This window comes from Cupressus sempervirens, chromosome 7, assembly GCF_028749045.1.
Source record: "Cupressus sempervirens isolate cs-2001-9-10 chromosome 7, ASM2874904v1, whole genome shotgun sequence".
Classification (NCBI taxonomy): domain Eukaryota; kingdom Viridiplantae; phylum Streptophyta; class Pinopsida; order Cupressales; family Cupressaceae; genus Cupressus; species Cupressus sempervirens.
In genome coordinates this window covers 38942783-38965442 of record NC_143124.1, presented here as the reverse complement: position 1 = coordinate 38965442, position 22660 = coordinate 38942783, and the positions used below count along the sequence as shown (strand labels likewise).

The window sequence follows — 22660 nt, the reverse complement described above, 5'->3', positions numbered from 1 at the left end:
TATTTCATCCCAATGAATATTTAAAAAATATATATAATTACTACAAAATGATGGGGCTAAATATAAAATTTCTTACACTGGAGAAAGTTGTCTTGATAATGAAGAAAATGATTCATCGGATCACAGGGCTTCCGATGTTGGCCAAGGCAAGAACCACCAATGCCCTGAATCGGGTGGAACTGTAAAAGAAAACCCTTGCCAAGTGGGATGGAAGGGGTATGAAGATTAGTTGTGTTACTGATATAGAGTTAAAATTTGAAATTCATGTAATTGCACACAAGATATATAGCTCCAGTTGACTCAATAATGTATCATGTGGAGCAGTGGATCTCAGTTACGGGGTGGTGAAGAATGACATGTCCTTCGACCCTACCAAGTTGGTGTTGAAATTGAAGACAATGAACATGTTTAGAGAAATACTACAGAATATGAATGGGAGATTATATCTAGGTTGCACCAGGGTCAAAATATACGATGCTCAGAAATAGACATGTTCGGGAGAAGAGACATTGATAGACAAACAAATTGGTCTGTTGATTATCAAGAAGAAGAGTACACTACCAGAGCAATCAATTTCATAAGTAACATGAAGAATCATGGGTGTCTTGTCTATGATGAAATTCCTCGATGCATAAACTACATGACCTTTGGTGAGAAACAAAAAAGGCAGTCAACATGACATGACACACTACCACAGTAATCAAAATGAAGAACTATTGTTTATGATAATTCAAGGCACATCAAGAACAGGAAAGTCATATTTAATTGGTTCCATTAGTCAATCTCTTCAAAATGCGGCAATGCCCTCCCATTCTCCCCTTCTATTACTTTTCCTAATAGGAGTTGCAACATTCAATACAAGAGCTTCTACAATTGATTCAAAATAGAAGGTAACAGTAAGAGATTGTTCTCAACTAGAAGGAGCAAGGCTCACAAGTTTTTGAGAAGAAATTCCACATTTAAAATATATTTTGATTGATGAAATGAGATTCATTGGTCAAAAAATGTTGGAAAATATAGATTTATGACTGCGACAAGCATTCCCACAATCTGCACACATAAGCTTTGGAGGTAAATATTCCATTTCTACATCATGAATATCTTACTCATGTGAAATATACATTATTTGAATCAAATACATGAATAAATACATAGTTTTTAAAATATATTTTTTCCTCAATTGTATTTCAGGTGCATCTATAATATCGGTGGGAGATTTTGGCCAGCTACCTCCTATCAATGATAGAGCAGCATATGACAGTAATAAACAGGAAAAGTTTCTAGGTCAGGAATTCAAGACTGTGGTCACACTAGATAAGATATTCAGACAAGATGGGGAAGATATTGAGCGACAAATATTTTGACAACTTTTGATGAATCTAAGAGATGGAAACTCACAAATTGATGATTTGAGGTTGCTGGTGTCAAGGGTCCCTATCAACATAGATGTCGCAACAATTGTTTAATTTGATAATGTTTTTCATTTGTTCTCAAAAAATGAAAATGTTCATGCTCGTAATAAAAAAAATGCTACATTCATTGAAGCATCCGATTGCACCTTGTGTTGCATCGAAAGTAGCTTCTATCAATCCAATAGATTACTGTTAAAATGATGAGCTTGATTTGGAGTTGTTAATCTGTAACGATTGAAGGGTCATGCTAACTTCAAATCTATGGATAGAGGTAGGTCCTATAAATGGGGCTCTTGGATACATTCAAAAAAATATCTACAAGAAAGGAAATGCTCTGCTTAAGCCTCCAACATATGTGATGGTTGAGTTTGATGGTTATTCAGGACTACCATTCGAAGATCATAATCCAAAGATAATTCCAATACCACGAATACAAAATGGTACAACAGTTCAATTTCCATTGAGGTTGGCATGGGCATTGACCATTCACAAATCTCAGGGATTGACTCTTCCCAAAGCGACAATTGATGTAGGATCAAGAGAAAGAGCAGGGATTGACATTTGTGGTAGTTTCACATGTAAAATATCTCTAGTGTTTGAGAATGATGCCTCCTTTTACATATGATTATTATGAGAAAATGAAAAAGGGTAGACAAATTTCAAGCGCAAAGATGAAGAAAATAGACTTAAGTGCCTTGAAGATAGTTGACGTGATATGTTATTCTTAAATGTTATGTCCATAAAAGTCTTTTTGGACACATTAGTATTTTGTTTGTAACACTCCCTACTATATTCCATGTTTTAAAAAAGTCTCTATTATACAATGAAAAATGATATAAATAACTTTCTTGATTTTAATTTATTCTATTTTGAGAAACCCAATCTCTTTTTGTGATATTTAATTTTTATAGATCTTAATTAATTGTAGTGATGTATTAAGTAATAATTATATCTTAACTAATTGTAGTGATTTTTTAAGTAATAATTGTAGATTGATTCATTGAGTAATATCAGTTTATGTTTACAATTTATATTTACTTTTGCTACAATGTTTCTTAATGTTCGATGATAATATTATGGACAACTTTTTTTTAATTTAAACTATTAAATTAAAATATTCATTACAAAATTTCAAAGAAAAAACCAATGAATATAATTTACTTATTCTAATTATCCTCCAATATTAATTTTCTTTTGTTTCATATTTTTAAAATTAGTGAACTTAAATTTTTCAAATATGGTACAATAAAATAATAATATTATTAAAAATAAAATATATTTCTATTGACTTTATTTGGTCTATATTTAAGTATAAGTCCTAAATTTGATTTGTGTGTTCCATATTTGATTGTATCTTATAACGGTTTTATATATATTTATGTTGATAATTGTTTAAAAGTTTGTAGCATATCATTTGAGCTATGGATTTTCTATTGGAGCATCAAATATCATTGTTACGAGTCGTGCTGCTTCTGTGACCTCAAATAATTTCTGTGAGATCGATTTAGATAAATGTAAAAGAATAATCCAGAAATCGTGCTCACACCTAATCAAAGCCTTGGAGAATGGTTCATTGTTAATTGATAGTGTTGATGAACTAGAAATAACGGAAATGGTGGATGTTGCAAAAGTTATTTATGACACATTTGCAAAAACGGATGCATTTCTAGAAATGATGAAAGAACTCTACCGTGATCATTGCTCTAATAAAGGTTGCAACACCATCCTTATCATTGAGGAATATGTGATGCAGCTGCATCATCATGGAGAAATGTTCTTTCTTTAGTTTCTTCTCATATTTCCTATACTCCATCTAAATACTTCTACTTGGGCTTATATTTCCTATTTCATCTATGTAAGTTTTATGAACAACAACATGAATAAGTTATTTTCACTGTTCAAGTCATGGACACATATTTTTCATTTTCGTCTATTTGAGCTTTGTGAACAACAATATTATGTATCAAATTTATGCTCTCATTGATTGATATGTTACATGCTATATTATCTATGCACAATCATCAAAACTAATAATAAAATGTATAAAATTGAGCTATTTGTATGCATAATCATCAAATTTTATACCAATAAATATAAAATTTGATACTGACCCTTTAAAAAATTGACTTTTTAATTAAGTCGTTCAAAATTAATTATCCAAATGCATTATGCAAAATTTTATTTTAATATTTATTAATAATTAAAATGATTTATTCTAATAATTAATTAAAGTGAAAAAAGAGAGAGTATATATTTAAACAAATAAAGTTATTAATTGTGTGCTGCTACTAGCTTATATATATAAAGGGAGAGTTATCCTTCTTGAAGCCCCTGTTTTGATAATCTAACTACAATAGATAACTCTCTACTTATATACATAAACTAGTTTATATAACAAAACTCTTAATTAATTTCACTTCAACGAAAATTCTATGATTCTAATCATGCATAAAGTTTGATTTTAATAAATCATCTACCCATATATTTTCCCTATATTACAGCCATTGCCATCGCCTTCCACATCAATCATATGAAGTTGCCATCGCCTTCCACATCATATGAAGTTCCGAATATAGAACATCTTATTAGTTATCATTGCATGCATGAAGTTCCCAATTTAGAACATCTTATTAGTTATCTTTGCATGTGACGTCTATATGACATCCTCGCATCCTTAGTTGACAGCGTATCTTATTTTGTCCCGAGAGAAAAAGAACCGTGAGAGCGTGGGAAGCTCGGTAACAACAGGAGTCGATATTTATTCTTCAATCCCCGTGCAAATTACGGAACACAAATATGTGACTTTTGAATGTGAAACTGAAATTGACCGAAACGACAAACATTTTCAAACGTTTGGTCGGAAATCTTTACAAACATTCACCTATTGATGTGGTGAATACGAGCGTGTGAGAAAATCATGAAATATGGTGACAGCTCAAGTACATCCTTGAAACTTTCACTTCTTATATCTGTGTTTTTCAAAGAGATTTTGAGAATTATATCTACTCAGGAAAAAGTTGGAATAAACATGCGAAGACACATTCAACAAGTGCTTTATCACATTAGTTAAGAAAATCAATAGTTGCTAGTCATGTGCATTACGACCGTAATAATCGCACTGTATTAACGTGCATACAACAACATTTTCAACGGTTCGCAAACAGAAACAGAAACAGACTTCACAGACGCTCGTTGTCTATATAAGAGAGCCCAATGCCATAGCATTTCATACAACCATTGCGAGTTTCATCTTCTTATCGAAAATGGCCTCCAGTGAAGCCTTAAAGCCATTGCTTCTTTTGTTTGCTTCCTTTCTATTCATGTTAGCAATGACGGAATCAATAAGAACTCCTTTCAACACGACCAAGGCTGACAATAGCGTTAAATATCATGTTGAGAAGCCGGAGCTTGTTGTTCAAATGGTGCAAAGGTAATAAGCATGTTGTCTTTGAGAGGGTCTAGAAAGTTTAGAGAATTTAATTAAATAGCTCATCACATTCAATACATTAATATGCAATGCATATGACTGTGTGTGTCAATCATTCTCTACTTATTCTTATGCTCTTGCTTGGTGCTTGCCTTACCGTAATTTCTATAATACCATTCTTGTGACAGTAGTTGGTACGCAGCTGTCAATAGCTATAGATGAAAATTCTATTCCCCATATCATTAGCTGTTAACGATTGTCTTTGTTCAGATACATTAATTCTAAGATGAACATGATACTGCAGAAAGGTTATCTAAGTCAGTTCAATTAAGAAGGCTTCGACGTTCTAGCGTTGTTTTATTGCCAGCATATATCGACGGTTGCATACAGTTGAGTTGAGATTATTTAACAATTTAAAGAACTGCTGCGCAGGAGTTTAAATAGTTCGAGAAGAAAGCTGAGCTCGTGCGGAACAGGGAACCCAATTGACGACTGTTGGCGCTGTGATTCCGATTGGGTTAACAACAGAAAGAGACTGGCTGACTGCGCAATTGGATTTGGCAAAAACGCCATTGGAGGTAAGAACGGGAGGTTTTATGTCGTTACCGATCCCAGTGACGATGACCCCGTCAATCCTAAGCCTGGCACTCTGCGCCACGCTGTCATCCAAACCGAGCCTCTCTGGATTATTTTTCAAAGAGACATGCTGATTCAGCTAAAGGAGGAGCTGATCATGAACAGCTACAAGACTATTGACGGCAGAGGAGCGAATGTTCATATAGCAAATGGAGCTTGCATTACAATACAGTACGTGAATAACATCATTATTCATGGAATTCATATCCATGACTGCAAACCTACGGGAAATACAAATGTGAGGAGCTCGCCCACACATTACGGGTATAGAACTATGAGTGATGGAGATGGGATTAACATCTTTGGATCAACCGCAATTTGGGTCGACCACTGTTCATTGTCAAGATGTACAGATGGACTGATCGATGCCATCATGGGCTCCACTGCTATCACAATTTCAAACAACTTTTTCACTCACCATGACAAGGTGCTCAAAACTGCCGGTTTATTTAGTCTGCCATTAATTTAGCTTTGCTTTTAAAAAGGTTTCATGATTATATTTATGGGCATGCTTTAAAAAGTTACTAGAAGCCTATTAGGAGACACATAAAGAGTATTGGTATTTATGGGCATATTCGTTTTCTGTAGGTGATGCTCCTTGGACATAGCGACGCGCATACCGAAGACGTCAAAATGCAAGTAACAGTTGCATTCAACCATTTTGGAGAAGGACTTGTTCAGCGTATGCCCAGGTATAGAATTCCGTATCAATCCTTGCATGAGGAACACAAGACATTAGCTCACTCAAGTTTATTTCTTTAATTTTCATTTCACTATAAGATGTATACGTTGTGATGCAGGTGTCGACATGGAAATTTCCATGTGGTGAACAATGATTACACTCACTGGGAAATGTACGCCATTGGCGGAAGTGCGAACCCCACCATTAACAGTGAAGGAAACAGATTCCTAGCCCCTGACAATCGATTCCACAAGGAGGTAAAAGTCCATTTGCAACTGATGTCTCATATATGTTCTTTGGTGTTCAATGGATGTAGAATAAGTATGGTAATGGGAAATGTGCAGGTGACAAAGCACCAAGATTCAACAGAAGGGAATTGGAGATCACTGGGAGATCTGATGTTGAATGGGGCATTCTTTACAGCATCAGGAGCTAGAGCATCTTCAAGCTATGCAAAGGCTTCGAGTATGGCGGCAAGACCGTCATCTGTTGTGGGCTCAATCACTGCAGCTTCAGGTGTTCTCAACTGTAGAAAGGGCTCGAGCTGTTAGACCAAAACATATGCATTATAGACAAATTGTTAGGAATCCCTTAATTCTATAGCTTGCCAAGCATGAGAGGACGGAGCGAGGCATGTTAGTTATTTTAGTTTTGTTTTTGGAGAGTCTCGAGTCATCTTTTAATAAATTTGAATATATCAGTAATGTTATTCTCAAAATTGAAGAATTGTCGTGGAACGTCAAGCCAATAACATTTATATTTATATTATCTTGATTGTCACTGAATTTCAATGTATTTCTTGAGTATGCCTTATAAGAAGTGCAATATAAAGATTGAGATTAGCTCAATTTGTGTTCACAGATTAGATTGAGGTTCATATAGATTGATTTTGACATGCTATTTATTCACACCAAATATTACTCAAAGAAGTATCAATAGTTTCTCTGTATTCTTAAAAAAAATCATTTATTATAGAAAATTGATTTAGTTTTATTCACATAACATCTAGGGCCTCAAATATTATGCTTGGTAAAAATGGAATAGAGTGAAAATGATCCTACAAATAAATCTCATTGCTAAATTTCTTCCAAATAAGACAATCTATTTATACCAAGATTGGTATGTTGCACTCTATGATATAAAAGGTGTCAACAAAAAATAAGTACAGGCTATATTTGATTAAAAAAAAAAATTCCCACACAATGCTACGAACAAACTCTTCATTTTTCTTTTGTTGGGTGTCACTTGAATTAAAAGTAGGACATCATGAGTTTGACAATCATCTTTTTGAAAAGTTCTCTCAAATGATTGAATAATTATTTGTTGTTAAATATTTATTTCTTCTTCTAAATAAATAGGAGCTATTAGGGTATGGTTATTGCTCTACATATCTGGAAATTATTTTGCTTTGCTAGTTGCATTGATATGAATTTTTTGTTTTTAAAGAAAAAATTGTGAACCATCTCAAAAATAAGACTATCATTGGTGAAACTATTTTGAATCGTAAATGTTTAAAGATTGATGAAAGAGCATCTTGGCTTGGTCAAAATAATGCTCTATAGATTTTCTCAGCAATCCTTGTGGTTCTTCTTAGTAGTGATTTGAATACTTGGGTTGGTGAAGTGTTCGTGTCTTCATTCACGAGGTTCACTTGGTTTATATGATTTTCTTTCATGTTCACCGAGTGACTTTTGTGATTTTTTTTTGTGCATTAAAAAGTAGACAAGGTAAAGGCGGCTGACCCCAGGTTACAATAGGTTGGAGACAAGCTAGTAGTCCTTCTCCAATAGTTCATCCTATACCTTTTATTATCATAAAAACAATCCATCTTCACAAAAAATGATCATAGTCCAGTAGGGTTTTAAACCAACCATTCCCTAGGAAGCTATAGAGAGAGCGAGTGACATCATTTTCCTTTCTCTTGTCCTTATCCTCATTTTCAACTCATAGAAGATACAATTTTGTGGCCATCGAATAGATCATCTTAGTGGTATACTCAGAAATGGCCTTGAATTTCCTGTGTAGGGTCTCTTGGTTATCAAAAATCTCTAAAGGGACTTCTATAGCCTATTCATCCTATCATTAATTTCATCTCTTTCACGTGGGGGCCGCTCTACCTTCCTCCCACCCCTCTTTGCATTCCTTATAGGGTAAGTGATATCACCACCCAAGCTCATTTCTGGGGAAGGCATCCCTTAAAAGGTATTAGAAACATGGGAAGGGCTAGGGTTACCCTTATTCTTAGAGCCATAGGTAGTGCGTGTCATTTCCATTTTCCTCTTGCTTGTAGGTTTAGCCTCCGTCCTCATGGATTTAGACCTAACATCATGAATATGCATTGGTGCTTCCTTAGAATAGAAGAGTTTCTACATGCCCACCTCATTTGAAACACTGGATTGTTTATACTAGATCATTCCTTTGAGAGATAGGCCTCCCACATTTGATATGAGTTCCTACATCACTACAACATTTGGGGACAAATTGCGATGACAATTTGTGATGGCGGTGTAATCTGTGTTGTTTTTCATGTCTCTTTTTTTTTGCAATTCTCCTCGATGACATTGCAATACCAATATTGGCATCGCACTTACGACACCCCTACGAGCATAAGCAAAAAAAAAATCATGACATAAATAATTTTCCATTTGTTTTGGTTATGGAGAGATGCACGCGAAAGAGGTGGAGAGCTCCAAATGAGGGTGCATAGTTGTGAATGTTGTCATGCCCTTGTGATTGGTGCATTTTGTTGTTGTGTCCTTGTGATCTTTACATTTCATTACCATGCCCTTTCTTTGCGATTTCATTGTCATTATTTGCCCTTTCTCTGCAATTTCATTTTCGTGTCATGCCCTTTCTCTGCAGTTTCATTGTCATGTCATGCCCTTGCGATCTACATGCCCTTGCTCTGTGATTTTCTTCAAGGGGTGAGAAGAGGTACATATGCAAAATGTTTTTTCTCTTTTCCTTGTAAACGTGTATGTCTTTATATTTCCTTCTAAACATGTATTTGTTTATATAGTTAGAGGGATCTCTTTTAAGGTGGTTATTACATATTATCTCACAATAGAAAAAAAGGGCCAACTACATACATATTCCACAATCCAAATAATAAAACAATGAAAGTCACTCAACCTGTGCTAAGTGAATTATCTCAAGATCCTAAACAAAAATATTGTAAACCATGAAAAATGGGTAGAGTTCACAAGAAATTTTATAAAAATATATAATAGCAGATGTTTCTAGAGAGAAACAAGCCAAAACCCAGTTAAATTTGTGTAGTTGTTGATTACAAATTCATGTAGAACTCTCATCAGATTAGGTAAACATTCCAAAATCTAGATATTAAATCAATAAAACTCACTCAACCCTGCTAAGTGACATACCCCAAGATCTTGCATATAAATAATCCAAACCACAAAAAGTGGGTAGAGTTGATAGGAAATTTTACAAAAATATATCATAGAATATATTTTTAGAAAGAAACAAGCCATAATCAAGTTAAACTGGTCTATTTTTTTATCACCTAGGTTGATTACAAATTCCCCTTTCTCTAGGACTATGAAATGTTGCTCTTCTTCAGTGAGTTGTACCACCATCGAATATTTTTAGAAACTCTGGTCAATGTTGAAACTTTGAATTCTCAGATAGTTGTAGGGATTGTGGTGAATATGTAACACTAATGAATGTTTTTACCAACTCTTTCCATTGTTCAAATGAGGGCATAGAGAGCTATAAATGTTGTCATGCCCTTGTGATCATTAAATTTTTTACTGTGCCCTTATAATATGAAACCAAAAACTGATAAAATTCTAATTAATTGATGAGATCAGTTGCAGAAACCTAACTGATATGTTTTCTTGTGCCATTGTCAAATTCTTACACTTGTTGAGATTCTAAACACTTGCAGTACTATGAATCATGAGACACGATGGAAAACTAGACAAGATTAGAGATTGCACTATGAAACAACTACTGAAATTCATTCATGCTTCTCCATGAGATTTTGAGAAATTCTCTCCACGCACATTTGTTCCCATGCGAGTTCAACATATTGGTGAACTAAGTGTATGAAAAATTATATCCAAAATTCTTTATTAGGGAATATTGCAGTTTACAATTAGATGTCGACAATTAGTTTACAATTAGATGTCGACAATAGTTTGTTTACTTATTGATGATAATTTTTTACTTGTAGACAATAGTTTGTTTCATTGATCGCCTTTATAAAATAACCATTCGAACATATTTTTTTCAATTTTGAGTCTTTATCATACATGAACATGCAAACACACATTTTCTAGTATTTTCTAATGTACTATTCACATATTTATTGATATAATACTACTTTTAATCCATAAAAAAGAAATTATATAAATCAAATGATAGTATCACAATAGTATCATTATATATATATTTTTTTATCAAAATAGACAACTAAACGCTAGATACACAATTGATGCAAAAATTGATAGTTTGAAAACAAATCAAAAACCCCATATTAAGATTGTATCTATGTATGTAGAAAACTAATCTATACAAAAGATGTAGTAAATTACATTAAGTTATTAGGAAAGCATTGAAACAAGAGCTCTAGGAGATGCTTTTTGAAAAATCTTACAATTCATAGTTTATTACAGGACAATATTTTCTTGTTCTTCTAAATTTCATCATAATTTTTATTATATATGAATATAACATATTTTATAACTCTTTAGTAGATAGAATTTACTAATAGCTTTAACAAGTTATAGATTGGAACTTCAATATGCTAATCACAATAAATTCCAAAATAGTATTTTTTTCCAAAAACTTTTACCAATATAGATTGATATTATGCAAGATGCTACCTAAAATTGCAAGGTTTAGGATATTTGTGAAGCTAAATTTTATACCACTTGTGATATAATAATATCGATTTTAATATAATACATTTATAAGAACCAAGGGAAGAATTTCATAATTAATCAAGAGTCAACAACATAATATAACATCACCATGCTACTTAGTTTTTCAAATCTCATGATAACTTCCCAAACTCAAGTTATCAAAGTTGATAGGTATAATCCAAAAACAATAAGAAGAAAATTATACTCATCAAAAAGAATATTTGTAACTTAAAACACCAAAGTTAGATTTTATTTAATTTAAGATCAGTAGTATATTTCTGTATACATTGTAAGATGTTTTTGGATTATGATTAATATATTATTGCACAAATAATTTACTAGCAAAACTAGTACCGACATCTTCAATTATAGTACATATAATATTGGAAAAAATATCACATATGCTCATTAAATTTTTTTATTTTGACTTTTCATTTATATAAAAATCTAATATTATGGATGAGGGTTAAGATAAGAATATAAAATATCGATAAGAAAACCTATTATAGTACCTTACGTATTAGAAGGTGATGTAAGTATTTACAATAAATTTTAATTAAAAGTAATATATTAAACTTATAAATAATGTGGAGAGTTAGTTCACACTTAAATATCTCATAAATCTAATTGAGAGATGATCTCCACATGAAATGTGAAGCAAGATTAATATATTGATTTATCTTTTATGATATTTACACTAACATAAAATCTCCATAGTGCTTACTATTCTCACATGGAATGGAAATGAAGTAGATAGGGTAGAATCTATGTGTAACACATCATTTAATCACTATAAACTTGCTTCAAAATCTTTTAGACTATCGATTTGGCATAAATGTACTTCTCTTAAGAATTGTTTGGGGCAGAATTTCACTTTTTCAAATACTGTACTTCCTTATTATCTATACAACCATCATTATAACCCACAACTATCAAAGGAATTGTAAGCTCAATTTTAGAGACATTTTTTAATCTTTAAACCTAGGTTTAATTTGATTTTGATGTGTTTTCATTCACAGAGAGGGTGGTTTTGGTTTACCTCATTTTATAGAATAAGTCAAACAAGAAACATTCTTCCAATACTACTATAAAACATTTAATTGAAAATTTATATTTGCATATAAGAAAAATATAAAAAATTAAAATTATAAAAGATGCCTAATTTGTTATGGTTGTTTGTGAAAGAAATATAAAAAATGTTCTTATATGTAATGTACTTGAGGAAAATAAATCTTGAGAGTTCCTATAAATAATATTATAAGCTACATATCATTATATAATTATCTAATTATGTGATATCAGGTAAAGGAAATATTTTACTTTCTTTTTATTATTCTGTAAGGATCGTGTACCTATACATTATGTTGAAATCTATTTTCATTATATATTCTTATATTTTTCATGGAAGTTGTCTTAATTATGCATCATTAAATATAGTTTTGCAAGTTAATAATTTAATAAAATGAGGGTTTGTATATATTTAAATAATAATGGCTTATAAATCTTATCAAATTTTCATATTTGAACTTTTGTAGATGATATTTATACAAAATTCATTTTACATAAAGAATAGAATTTTTAATATAATTAATGGCTTCATCTCATTAAGTACAATGGTAAGTGTTACAAAATTATTTATTATTCAAAACTTCATTAGATAAGTAAATTCAAGATAATTTGAAATTTATACAAAAGTTGCCATTATAGATCATGTGGATAAATAGCCATTCACTTTTGACTCTCTTTACTATTAAATTGGGTGTGCATGCTACAATTTGACACAACTAACCCTTCAAAAATAATTTAATTAATACACAAGAGAATTTTTTAATTCTCATAATTTACTATTATTTTCACAATATCACAATATTATTTTTACAAAGTTCCATTGGAGGTAATGGTGATGACCTAGTTAATCCTACGCCTGACACTCTTTGCCACGTTGTCATCCAGACCGAGCCTCTGTGAATCATTTAAAAAGAAATTCTAATTCCCTTCACACAAACTATTCTCAAGCTATACTTTTTCAATTCCTTTTCCAAGATCTAATGCATGCATGCCTATTGATTAGACGTACATATTTTCAAAATAACATCGACCCATTTGAGTTTGAGATAGAAAAGGTAAAAGGACCTTAAACAACCCTCATTCCATGAGAACAAGATTTACAAGCTCTTACATAAAAACATTTCGAATTATGTGTATACAAATGAGCATTATTTATAATTTTTTTAAAATATTGTAGTCCACTACAACAACACAAAATAAATGTAGTGAAATTCTTATGATCATTTTTGTTTTCTTTATAAAACCCCATTGTGTTGGCACTCTTTACTAATTTCACGTATTGGTTAAATGTATTTTGAAAACTTAGAACTATCCTCACATAGTCGTACACTATATGCACTTAAGATGCTCAATGTTTAGAAAAGAGGTTCTAGAAAAGGGAATGAATGTCAAGCACTTTTTATGTAGATATGAACGGAAATATAGGGTCCCTGCATGTGCATGGATTCATATGGATCGAAGGAGCACCTGATGTGGATAAAATTGACTGGTCAAATGAGGAGGAAAGAAGAAGCCGTAAAAGATATTTTTCATTCCATTGTTCATGTATGGAACCCTAGAAATTATCCTCATCAACAAAATATACATGCACATTAATAAATATTTATATATATTCATGTAATGTGACATTAATTAATGTACTTATGTTTTTCTTACCTTGAGTTGTAGGCATTCGTCAATTTTCAACAACATATATGCCTTAAAAACACAAGACAACTTGCAAAGGTGGATTTGGACCGTGACTATGAAGAAATGTTAAATTGTGCGGAGTGATACACAATTTCTAAGGAGGGTGGATGCCTACGAATAAAAGGGAAAGATGGTTTGCAAGTAATTATTTCATCCCAATGAATATTTAAAAAATATATATAATTACTACAAAATGATGGGGCTAAATATAAAATTTCTTACACTGGAGAAAGTTGTCTTGATAATGAAGAAAATGATTCATCGGATCACAGGGCTTCCGATGTTGGCCAAGGCAAGAACCACCAATGCCCTGAATCGGGTGGAACTGTAAAAGAAAACCCTTGCCAAGTGGGATGGAAGGGGTATGAAGATTAGTTGTGTTACTGATATAGAGTTAAAATTTGAAATTCATGTAATTGCACACAAGATATATAGCTCCAGTTGACTCAATAATGTATCATGTGGAGCAGTGGATCTCAGTTACGGGGTGGTGAAGAATGACATGTCCTTCGACCCTACCAAGTTGGTGTTGAAATTGAAGACAATGAACATGTTTAGAGAAATACTACAGAATATGAATGGGAGATTATATCTAGGTTGCACCAGGGTCAAAATATACGATGCTCAGAAATAGACATGTTCGGGAGAAGAGACATTGATAGACAAACAAATTGGTCTGTTGATTATCAAGAAGAAGAGTACACTACCAGAGCAATCAATTTCATAAGTAACATGAAGAATCATGGGTGTCTTGTCTATGATGAAATTCCTCGATGCATAAACTACATGACCTTTGGTGAGAAACAAAAAAGGCAGTCAACATGACATGACACACTACCACAGTAATCAAAATGAAGAACTATTGTTTATGATAATTCAAGGCACATCAAGAACAGGAAAGTCATATTTAATTGGTTCCATTAGTCAATCTCTTCAAAATGCGGCAATGCCCTCCCATTCTCCCCTTCTATTACTTTTCCTAATAGGAGTTGCAACATTCAATACAAGAGCTTCTACAATTGATTCAAAATAGAAGGTAACAGTAAGAGATTGTTCTCAACTAGAAGGAGCAAGGCTCACAAGTTTTTGAGAAGAAATTCCACATTTAAAATATATTTTGATTGATGAAATGAGATTCATTGGTCAAAAAATGTTGGAAAATATAGATTTATGACTGCGACAAGCATTCCCACAATCTGCACACATAAGCTTTGGAGGTAAATATTCCATTTCTACATCATGAATATCTTACTCATGTGAAATATACATTATTTGAATCAAATACATGAATAAATACATAGTTTTTAAAATATATTTTTTCCTCAATTGTATTTCAGGTGCATCTATAATATCGGTGGGAGATTTTGGCCAGCTACCTCCTATCAATGATAGAGCAGCATATGACAGTAATAAACAGGAAAAGTTTCTAGGTCAGGAATTCAAGACTGTGGTCACACTAGATAAGATATTCAGACAAGATGGGGAAGATATTGAGCGACAAATATTTTGACAACTTTTGATGAATCTAAGAGATGGAAACTCACAAATTGATGATTTGAGGTTGCTGGTGTCAAGGGTCCCTATCAACATAGATGTCGCAACAATTGTTTAATTTGATAATGTTTTTCATTTGTTCTCAAAAAATGAAAATGTTCATGCTCGTAATAAAAAAAATGCTACATTCATTGAAGCATCCGATTGCACCTTGTGTTGCATCGAAAGTAGCTTCTATCAATCCAATAGATTACTGTTAAAATGATGAGCTTGATTTGGAGTTGTTAATCTGTAACGATTGAAGGGTCATGCTAACTTCAAATCTATGGATAGAGGTAGGTCCTATAAATGGGGCTCTTGGATACATTCAAAAAAATATCTACAAGAAAGGAAATGCTCTGCTTAAGCCTCCAACATATGTGATGGTTGAGTTTGATGGTTATTCAGGACTACCATTCGAAGATCATAATCCAAAGATAATTCCAATACCACGAATACAAAATGGTACAACAGTTCAATTTCCATTGAGGTTGGCATGGGCATTGACCATTCACAAATCTCAGGGATTGACTCTTCCCAAAGCGACAATTGATGTAGGATCAAGAGAAAGAGCAGGGATTGACATTTGTGGTAGTTTCACATGTAAAATATCTCTAGTGTTTGAGAATGATGCCTCCTTTTACATATGATTATTATGAGAAAATGAAAAAGGGTAGACAAATTTCAAGCGCAAAGATGAAGAAAATAGACTTAAGTGCCTTGAAGATAGTTGACGTGATATGTTATTCTTAAATGTTATGTCCATAAAAGTCTTTTTGGACACATTAGTATTTTGTTTGTAACACTCCCTACTATATTCCATGTTTTAAAAAAGTCTCTATTATACAATGAAAAATGATATAAATAACTTTCTTGATTTTAATTTATTCTATTTTGAGAAACCCAATCTCTTTTTGTGATATTTAATTTTTATAGATCTTAATTAATTGTAGTGATGTATTAAGTAATAATTATATCTTAACTAATTGTAGTGATTTTTTAAGTAATAATTGTAGATTGATTCATTGAGTAATATCAGTTTATGTTTACAATTTATATTTACTTTTGCTACAATGTTTCTTAATGTTCGATGATAATATTATGGACAACTTTTTTTTAATTTAAACTATTAAATTAAAATATTCATTACAAAATTTCAAAGAAAAAACCAATGAATATAATTTACTTATTCTAATTATCCTCCAATATTAATTTTCTTTTGTTTCATATTTTTAAAATTAGTGAACTTAAATTTTTCAAATATGGTACAATAAAATAATAATATTATTAAAAATAAAATATATTTCTATTGACTTTATTTGGTCTATATTTAAGTATAAGTCCTAAATTTGATTTGTGTGTTCCATATTTGATTGTATCTTATAACGGTTTTATATATATTTATGTTGATAATTGTTTAAAAGTTTGTAGCATATCATTTGAGCTATGGATTTTCTATTGGAGCATCAAATATCATTGTTACGAGTCGTGCTGCTTCTGTGACCTCAAATAATTTCTGTGAGATCGATTTAGATAAATGTAAAAGAATAATCCAGAAATCGTGCTCACACCTAATCAAAGCCTTGGAGAATGGTTCATTGTTAATTGATAGTGTTGATGAACTAGAAATAACGGAAATGGTGGATGTTGCAAAAGTTATTTATGACACATTTGCAAAAACGGATGCATTTCTAGAAATGATGAAAGAACTCTACCGTGATCATTGCTCTAATAAAGGTTGCAACACCATCCTTATCATTGAGGAATATGTGATGCAGCTGCATCATCATGGAGAAATGTTCTTTCTTTAGTTTCTTCTCATATTTCCTATACTCCATCTAAATACTTCTACTTGGGCTTATATTTCCTATTTCATCTATGTAAGTTTTATGAACAACAACATGAATAAGTTATTTTCACTGTTCAAGTCATGGACACATATTTTTCATTTTCGTCTATTTGAGCTTTGTGAACAACAATATTATGTATCAAATTTATGCTCTCATTGATTGATATGTTACATGCTATATTATCTATGCACAATCATCAAAACTAATAATAAAATGTATAAAATTGAGCTATTTGTATGCATAATCATCAAATTTTATACCAATAAATATAAAATTTGATACTGACCCTTTAAAAAATTGACTTTTTAATTAAGTCGTTCAAAATTAATTATCCAAATGCATTATGCAAAATTTTATTTTAATATTTATTAATAATTAAAATGATTTATTCTAATAATTAATTAAAGTGAAAAAAGAGAGAGTATATATTTAAACAAATAAAGTTATTAATTGTGTGCTGCTACTAGCTTATATATATAAAGGGAGAGTTATCCTTCTTGAAGCCCCTGTTTTGATAATCTAACTACAATAGATAACTCTCTACTTATATACATAAACTAGTTTATATAACAAAACTCTTAATTAATTTCACTTCAACGAAAATTCTATGATTCTAATCATGCATAAAGTTTGATTTTAATAAATCATCTACCCATATATTTTCCCTATATTACAGCCATTGCCATCGCCTTCCACATCAATCATATGAAGTTGCCATCGCCTTCCACATCATATGAAGTTCCGAATATAGAACATCTTATTAGTTATCATTGCATGCATGAAGTTCCCAATTTAGAACATCTTATTAGTTATCTTTGCATGTGACGTCTATATGACATCCTCGCATCCTTAGTTGACAGCGTATCTTATTTTGTCCCGAGAGAAAAAGAACCGTGAGAGCGTGGGAAGCTCGGTAACAACAGGAGTCGATATTTATTCTTCAATCCCCGTGCAAATTACGGAACACAAATATGTGACTTTTGAATGTGAAACTGAAATTGACCGAAACGACAAACATTTTCAAACGTTTGGTCGGAAATCTTTACAAACATTCACCTATTGATGTGGTGAATACGAGCGTGTGAGAAAATCATGAAATATGGTGACAGCTCAAGTACATCCTTGAAACTTTCACTTCTTATATCTGTGTTTTTCAAAGAGATTTTGAGAATTATATCTACTCAGGAAAAAGTTGGAATAAACATGCGAAGACACATTCAACAAGTGCTTTATCACATTAGTTAAGAAAATCAATAGTTGCTAGTCATGTGCATTACGACCGTAATAATCGCACTGTATTAACGTGCATACAACAACATTTTCAACGGTTCGCAAACAGAAACAGAAACAGACTTCACAGACGCTCGTTGTCTATATAAGAGAGCCCAATGCCATAGCATTTCATACAACCATTGCGAGTTTCATCTTCTTATCGAAAATGGCCTCCAGTGAAGCCTTAAAGCCATTGCTTCTTTTGTTTGCTTCCTTTCTATTCATGTTAGCAATGACGGAATCAATAAGAACTCCTTTCAACACGACCAAGGCTGACAATAGCGTTAAATATCATGTTGAGAAGCCGGAGCTTGTTGTTCAAATGGTGCAAAGGTAATAAGCATGTTGTCTTTGAGAGGGTCTAGAAAGTTTAGAGAATTTAATTAAATAGCTCATCACATTCAATACATTAATATGCAATGCATATGACTGTGTGTGTCAATCATTCTCTACTTATTCTTATGCTCTTGCTTGGTGCTTGCCTTACCGTAATTTCTATAATACCATTCTTGTGACAGTAGTTGGTACGCAGCTGTCAATAGCTATAGATGAAAATTCTATTCCCCATATCATTAGCTGTTAACGATTGTCTTTGTTCAGATACATTAATTCTAAGATGAACATGATACTGCAGAAAGGTTATCTAAGTCAGTTCAATTAAGAAGGCTTCGACGTTCTAGCGTTGTTTTATTGCCAGCATATATCGACGGTTGCATACAGTTGAGTTGAGATTATTTAACAATTTAAAGAACTGCTGCGCAGGAGTTTAAATAGTTCGAGAAGAAAGCTGAGCTCGTGCGGAACAGGGAACCCAATTGACGACTGTTGGCGCTGTGATTCCGATTGGGTTAACAACAGAAAGAGACTGGCTGACTGCGCAATTGGATTTGGCAAAAACGCCATTGGAGGTAAGAACGGGAGGTTTTATGTCGTTACCGATCCCAGTGACGATGACCCCGTCAATCCTAAGCCTGGCACTCTGCGCCACGCTGTCATCCAAACCGAGCCTCTCTGGATTATTTTTCAAAGAGACATGCTGATTCAGCTAAAGGAGGAGCTGATCATGAACAGCTACAAGACTATTGACGGCAGAGGAGCGAATGTTCATATAGCAAATGGAGCTTGCATTACAATACAGTACGTGAATAACATCATTATTCATGGAATTCATATCCATGACTGCAAACCTACGGGAAATACAAATGTGAGGAGCTCGCCCACACATTACGGGTATAGAACTATGAGTGATGGAGATGGGATTAACATCTTTGGATCAACCGCAATTTGGGTCGACCACTGTTCATTGTCAAGATGTACAGATGGACTGATCGATGCCATCATGGGCTCCACTGCTATCACAATTTCAAACAACTTTTTCACTCACCATGACAAGGTGCTCAAAACTGCCGGTTTATTTAGTCTGCCATTAATTTAGCTTTGCTTTTAAAAAGGTTTCATGATTATATTTATGGGCATGCTTTAAAAAGTTACTAGAAGCCTATTAGGAGACACATAAAGAGTATTGGTATTTATGGGCATATTCGTTTTCTGTAGGTGATGCTCCTTGGACATAGCGACGCGCATACCGAAGACGTCAAAATGCAAGTAACAGTTGCATTCAACCATTTTGGAGAAGGACTTGTTCAGCGTATGCCCAGGTATAGAATTCCGTATCAATCCTTGCATGAGGAACACAAGACATTAGCTCACTCAAGTTTATTTCTTTAATTTTCATTTCACTATAAGATGTATACGTTGTGATGCAGGTGTCGACATGGAAATTTCCATGTGGTGAACAATGATTACACTCACTGGGAAATGTACGCCATTGGCGGAAGTGCGAACCCCACCATTAACAGTGAAGGAAACAGATTCCTAGCCCCTGACAATCGATTCCACAAGGAGGTAAAAGTCCATTTGCAACTGATGTCTCATATATGTTCTTTGGTGTTCAATGGATGTAGAATAAGTATGGTAATGGGAAATGTGCAGGTGACAAAGCACCAAGATTCAACAGAAGGGAATTGGAGATCACTGGGAGATCTGATGTTGAATGGGGCATTCTTTACAGCATCAGGAGCTAGAGCATCTTCAAGCTATGCAAAGGCTTCGAGTATGGCGGCAAGACCGTCATCTGTTGTGGGCTCAATCACTGCAGCTTCAGGTGTTCTCAACTGTAGAAAGGGCTCGAGCTGTTAGACCAAAACATATGCATTATAGACAAATTGTTAGGAATCCCTTAATTCTATAGCTTGCCAAGCATGAGAGGACGGAGCGAGGCATGTTAGTTATTTTAGTTTTGTTTTTGGAGAGTCTCGAGTCATCTTTTAATAAATTTGAATATATCAGTAATGTTATTCTCAAAATTGAAGAATTGTCGTGGAACGTCAAGCCAATAACATTTATATTTATATTATCTTGATTGTCACTGAATTTCAATGTATTTCTTGAGTATGCCTTATAAGAAGTGCAATATAAAGATTGAGATTAGCTCAATTTGTGTTCACAGATTAGATTGAGGTTCATATAGATTGATTTTGACATGCTATTTATTCACACCAAATATTACTCAAAGAAGTATCAATAGTTTCTCTGTATTCTTAAAAAAAATCATTTATTATAGAAAATTGATTTAGTTTTATTCACATAACATCTAGGGCCTCAAATATTATGCTTGGTAAAAATGGAATAGAGTGAAAATGATCCTACAAATAAATCTCATTGCTAAATTTCTTCCAAATAAGACAATCTATTTATACCAAGATTGGTATGTTGCACTCTATGATATAAAAGGTGTCAACAAAAAATAAGTACAGGCTATATTTGATTAAAAAAAAAAATTCCCACACAATGCTACGAACAAACTCTTCATTTTTCTTTTGTTGGGTGTCACTTGAATTAAAAGTAGGACATCATGAGTTTGACAATCATCTTTTTGAAAAGTTCTCTCAAATGATTGAATAATTATTTGTTGTTAAATATTTATTTCTTCTTCTAAATAAATAGGAGCTATTAGGGTATGGTTATTGCTCTACATATCTGGAAATTATTTTGCTTTGCTAGTTGCATTGATATGAATTTTTTGTTTTTAAAGAAAAAATTGTGAACCATCTCAAAATAAGACTATCATTGGTGAAACTATTTTGAATCGTAAATGTTTAAAGATTGATGAAAGAGCATCTTGGCTTGGTCAAAATAATGCTCTATAGATTTTCTCAGCAATCCTTGTGGTTCTTCTTAGTAGTGATTTGAATAGTTGGGTTGGTGAAGTGTTCGTGTCTTCATTCACGAGGTTCACTTGGTTTATATGATTTTCTTTCATGTTCACCGAGTGACTTTTGTGATTTTTTTTGTGCATTAAAAAGTAGACAAGGTAAAGGCGGCTGACCCCAGGTTACAATAGGTTGGAGACAAGCTAGTAGTCCTTCTCCAATAGTTCATCCTATACCTTTTATTATCATAAAAACAATCCATCTTCACAAAAAATGATCATAGTCCAGTAGGGTTTTAAACCAACCATTCCCTAGGAAGCTATAGAGAGAGCGAGTGACATCATTTTCCTTTCTCTTGTCCTTATCCTCATTTTCAACTCATAGAAGATACAATTTTGTGGCCATCGAATAGATCATCTTAGTGGTATACTCAGAAATGGCCTTGAATTTCCTGTGTAGGGTCTCTTGGTTATCAAAAATCTCTAAAGGGACTTCTATAGCCTATTCATCCTATCATTAATTTCATCTCTTTCACGTGGGGGCCGCTCTACCTTCCTCCCACCCCTCTTTGCATTCCTTATAGGGTAAGTGATATCACCACCCAAGCTCATTTCTGGGGAAGGCATCCCTTAAAAGGTATTAGAAACATGGGAAGGGCTAGGGTTACCCTTATTCTTAGAGCCATAGGTAGTGCGTGTCATTTCCATTTTCCTCTTGCTTGTAGGTTTAGCCCTCCGTCCTCATGGATTTAGACCTAACATCATGAATATGCATTGGTGCTTCCTTAGAATAGAAGAGTTTCTACATGCCCACCTCATTTGAAACACTGGATTGTTTATACTAGATCATTCCTTTGAGAGATAGGCCTCCCACATTTGATATGAGTTCCTACATCACTACAACATTTGGGGACAAATTGCGATGACAATTTGTGATGGCGGTGTAATCTGTGTTGTTTTTCATGTCTCTTTTTTTTTGCAATTCTCCTCGATG

General features: G+C 33.0%; 2 protein-coding genes across 4 annotated transcripts; both read left to right on the top strand.

Moving 5' to 3' along the window:
* Positions 1-4641: 4641 nt before the first annotated feature.
* LOC149545318 (putative pectate lyase 18) lies at positions 4642-6708 on the top strand. 2 transcript variants are annotated; one of them, XM_089793922.1, is made up of 5 exons: positions 4642-4842; positions 5272-5902; positions 6064-6167; positions 6276-6414; positions 6502-6708. In XM_089793922.1, the coding sequence occupies exons 1-5, from the start codon at positions 4676-4678 to the stop codon at positions 6706-6708; spliced, it is 1248 nt and encodes a 415-aa protein (XP_089650048.1). In that variant the 5' UTR covers positions 4642-4675. The 2 variants fall into 2 exon arrangements, with proteins under 2 accessions (XP_089650048.1, XP_089650049.1); XM_089793923.1 differs by having other exon boundaries at positions 4817-4842; positions 6276-6469; positions 6530-6708.
* Positions 6709-18587: 11879 nt separating this feature from the next.
* Positions 18588-20654, top strand: LOC149545317 (putative pectate lyase 18). Of its 2 annotated transcripts, none has more exons than XM_089793919.1 (5): positions 18588-18788; positions 19218-19848; positions 20010-20113; positions 20222-20360; positions 20448-20654. In XM_089793919.1, the coding sequence occupies exons 1-5, from the start codon at positions 18622-18624 to the stop codon at positions 20652-20654; spliced, it is 1248 nt and encodes a 415-aa protein (XP_089650045.1). In that variant the 5' UTR covers positions 18588-18621. The 2 variants fall into 2 exon arrangements, with proteins under 2 accessions (XP_089650045.1, XP_089650046.1); XM_089793920.1 differs by having other exon boundaries at positions 18763-18788; positions 20222-20415; positions 20476-20654.
* Positions 20655-22660: the final 2006 nt, after the last annotated feature.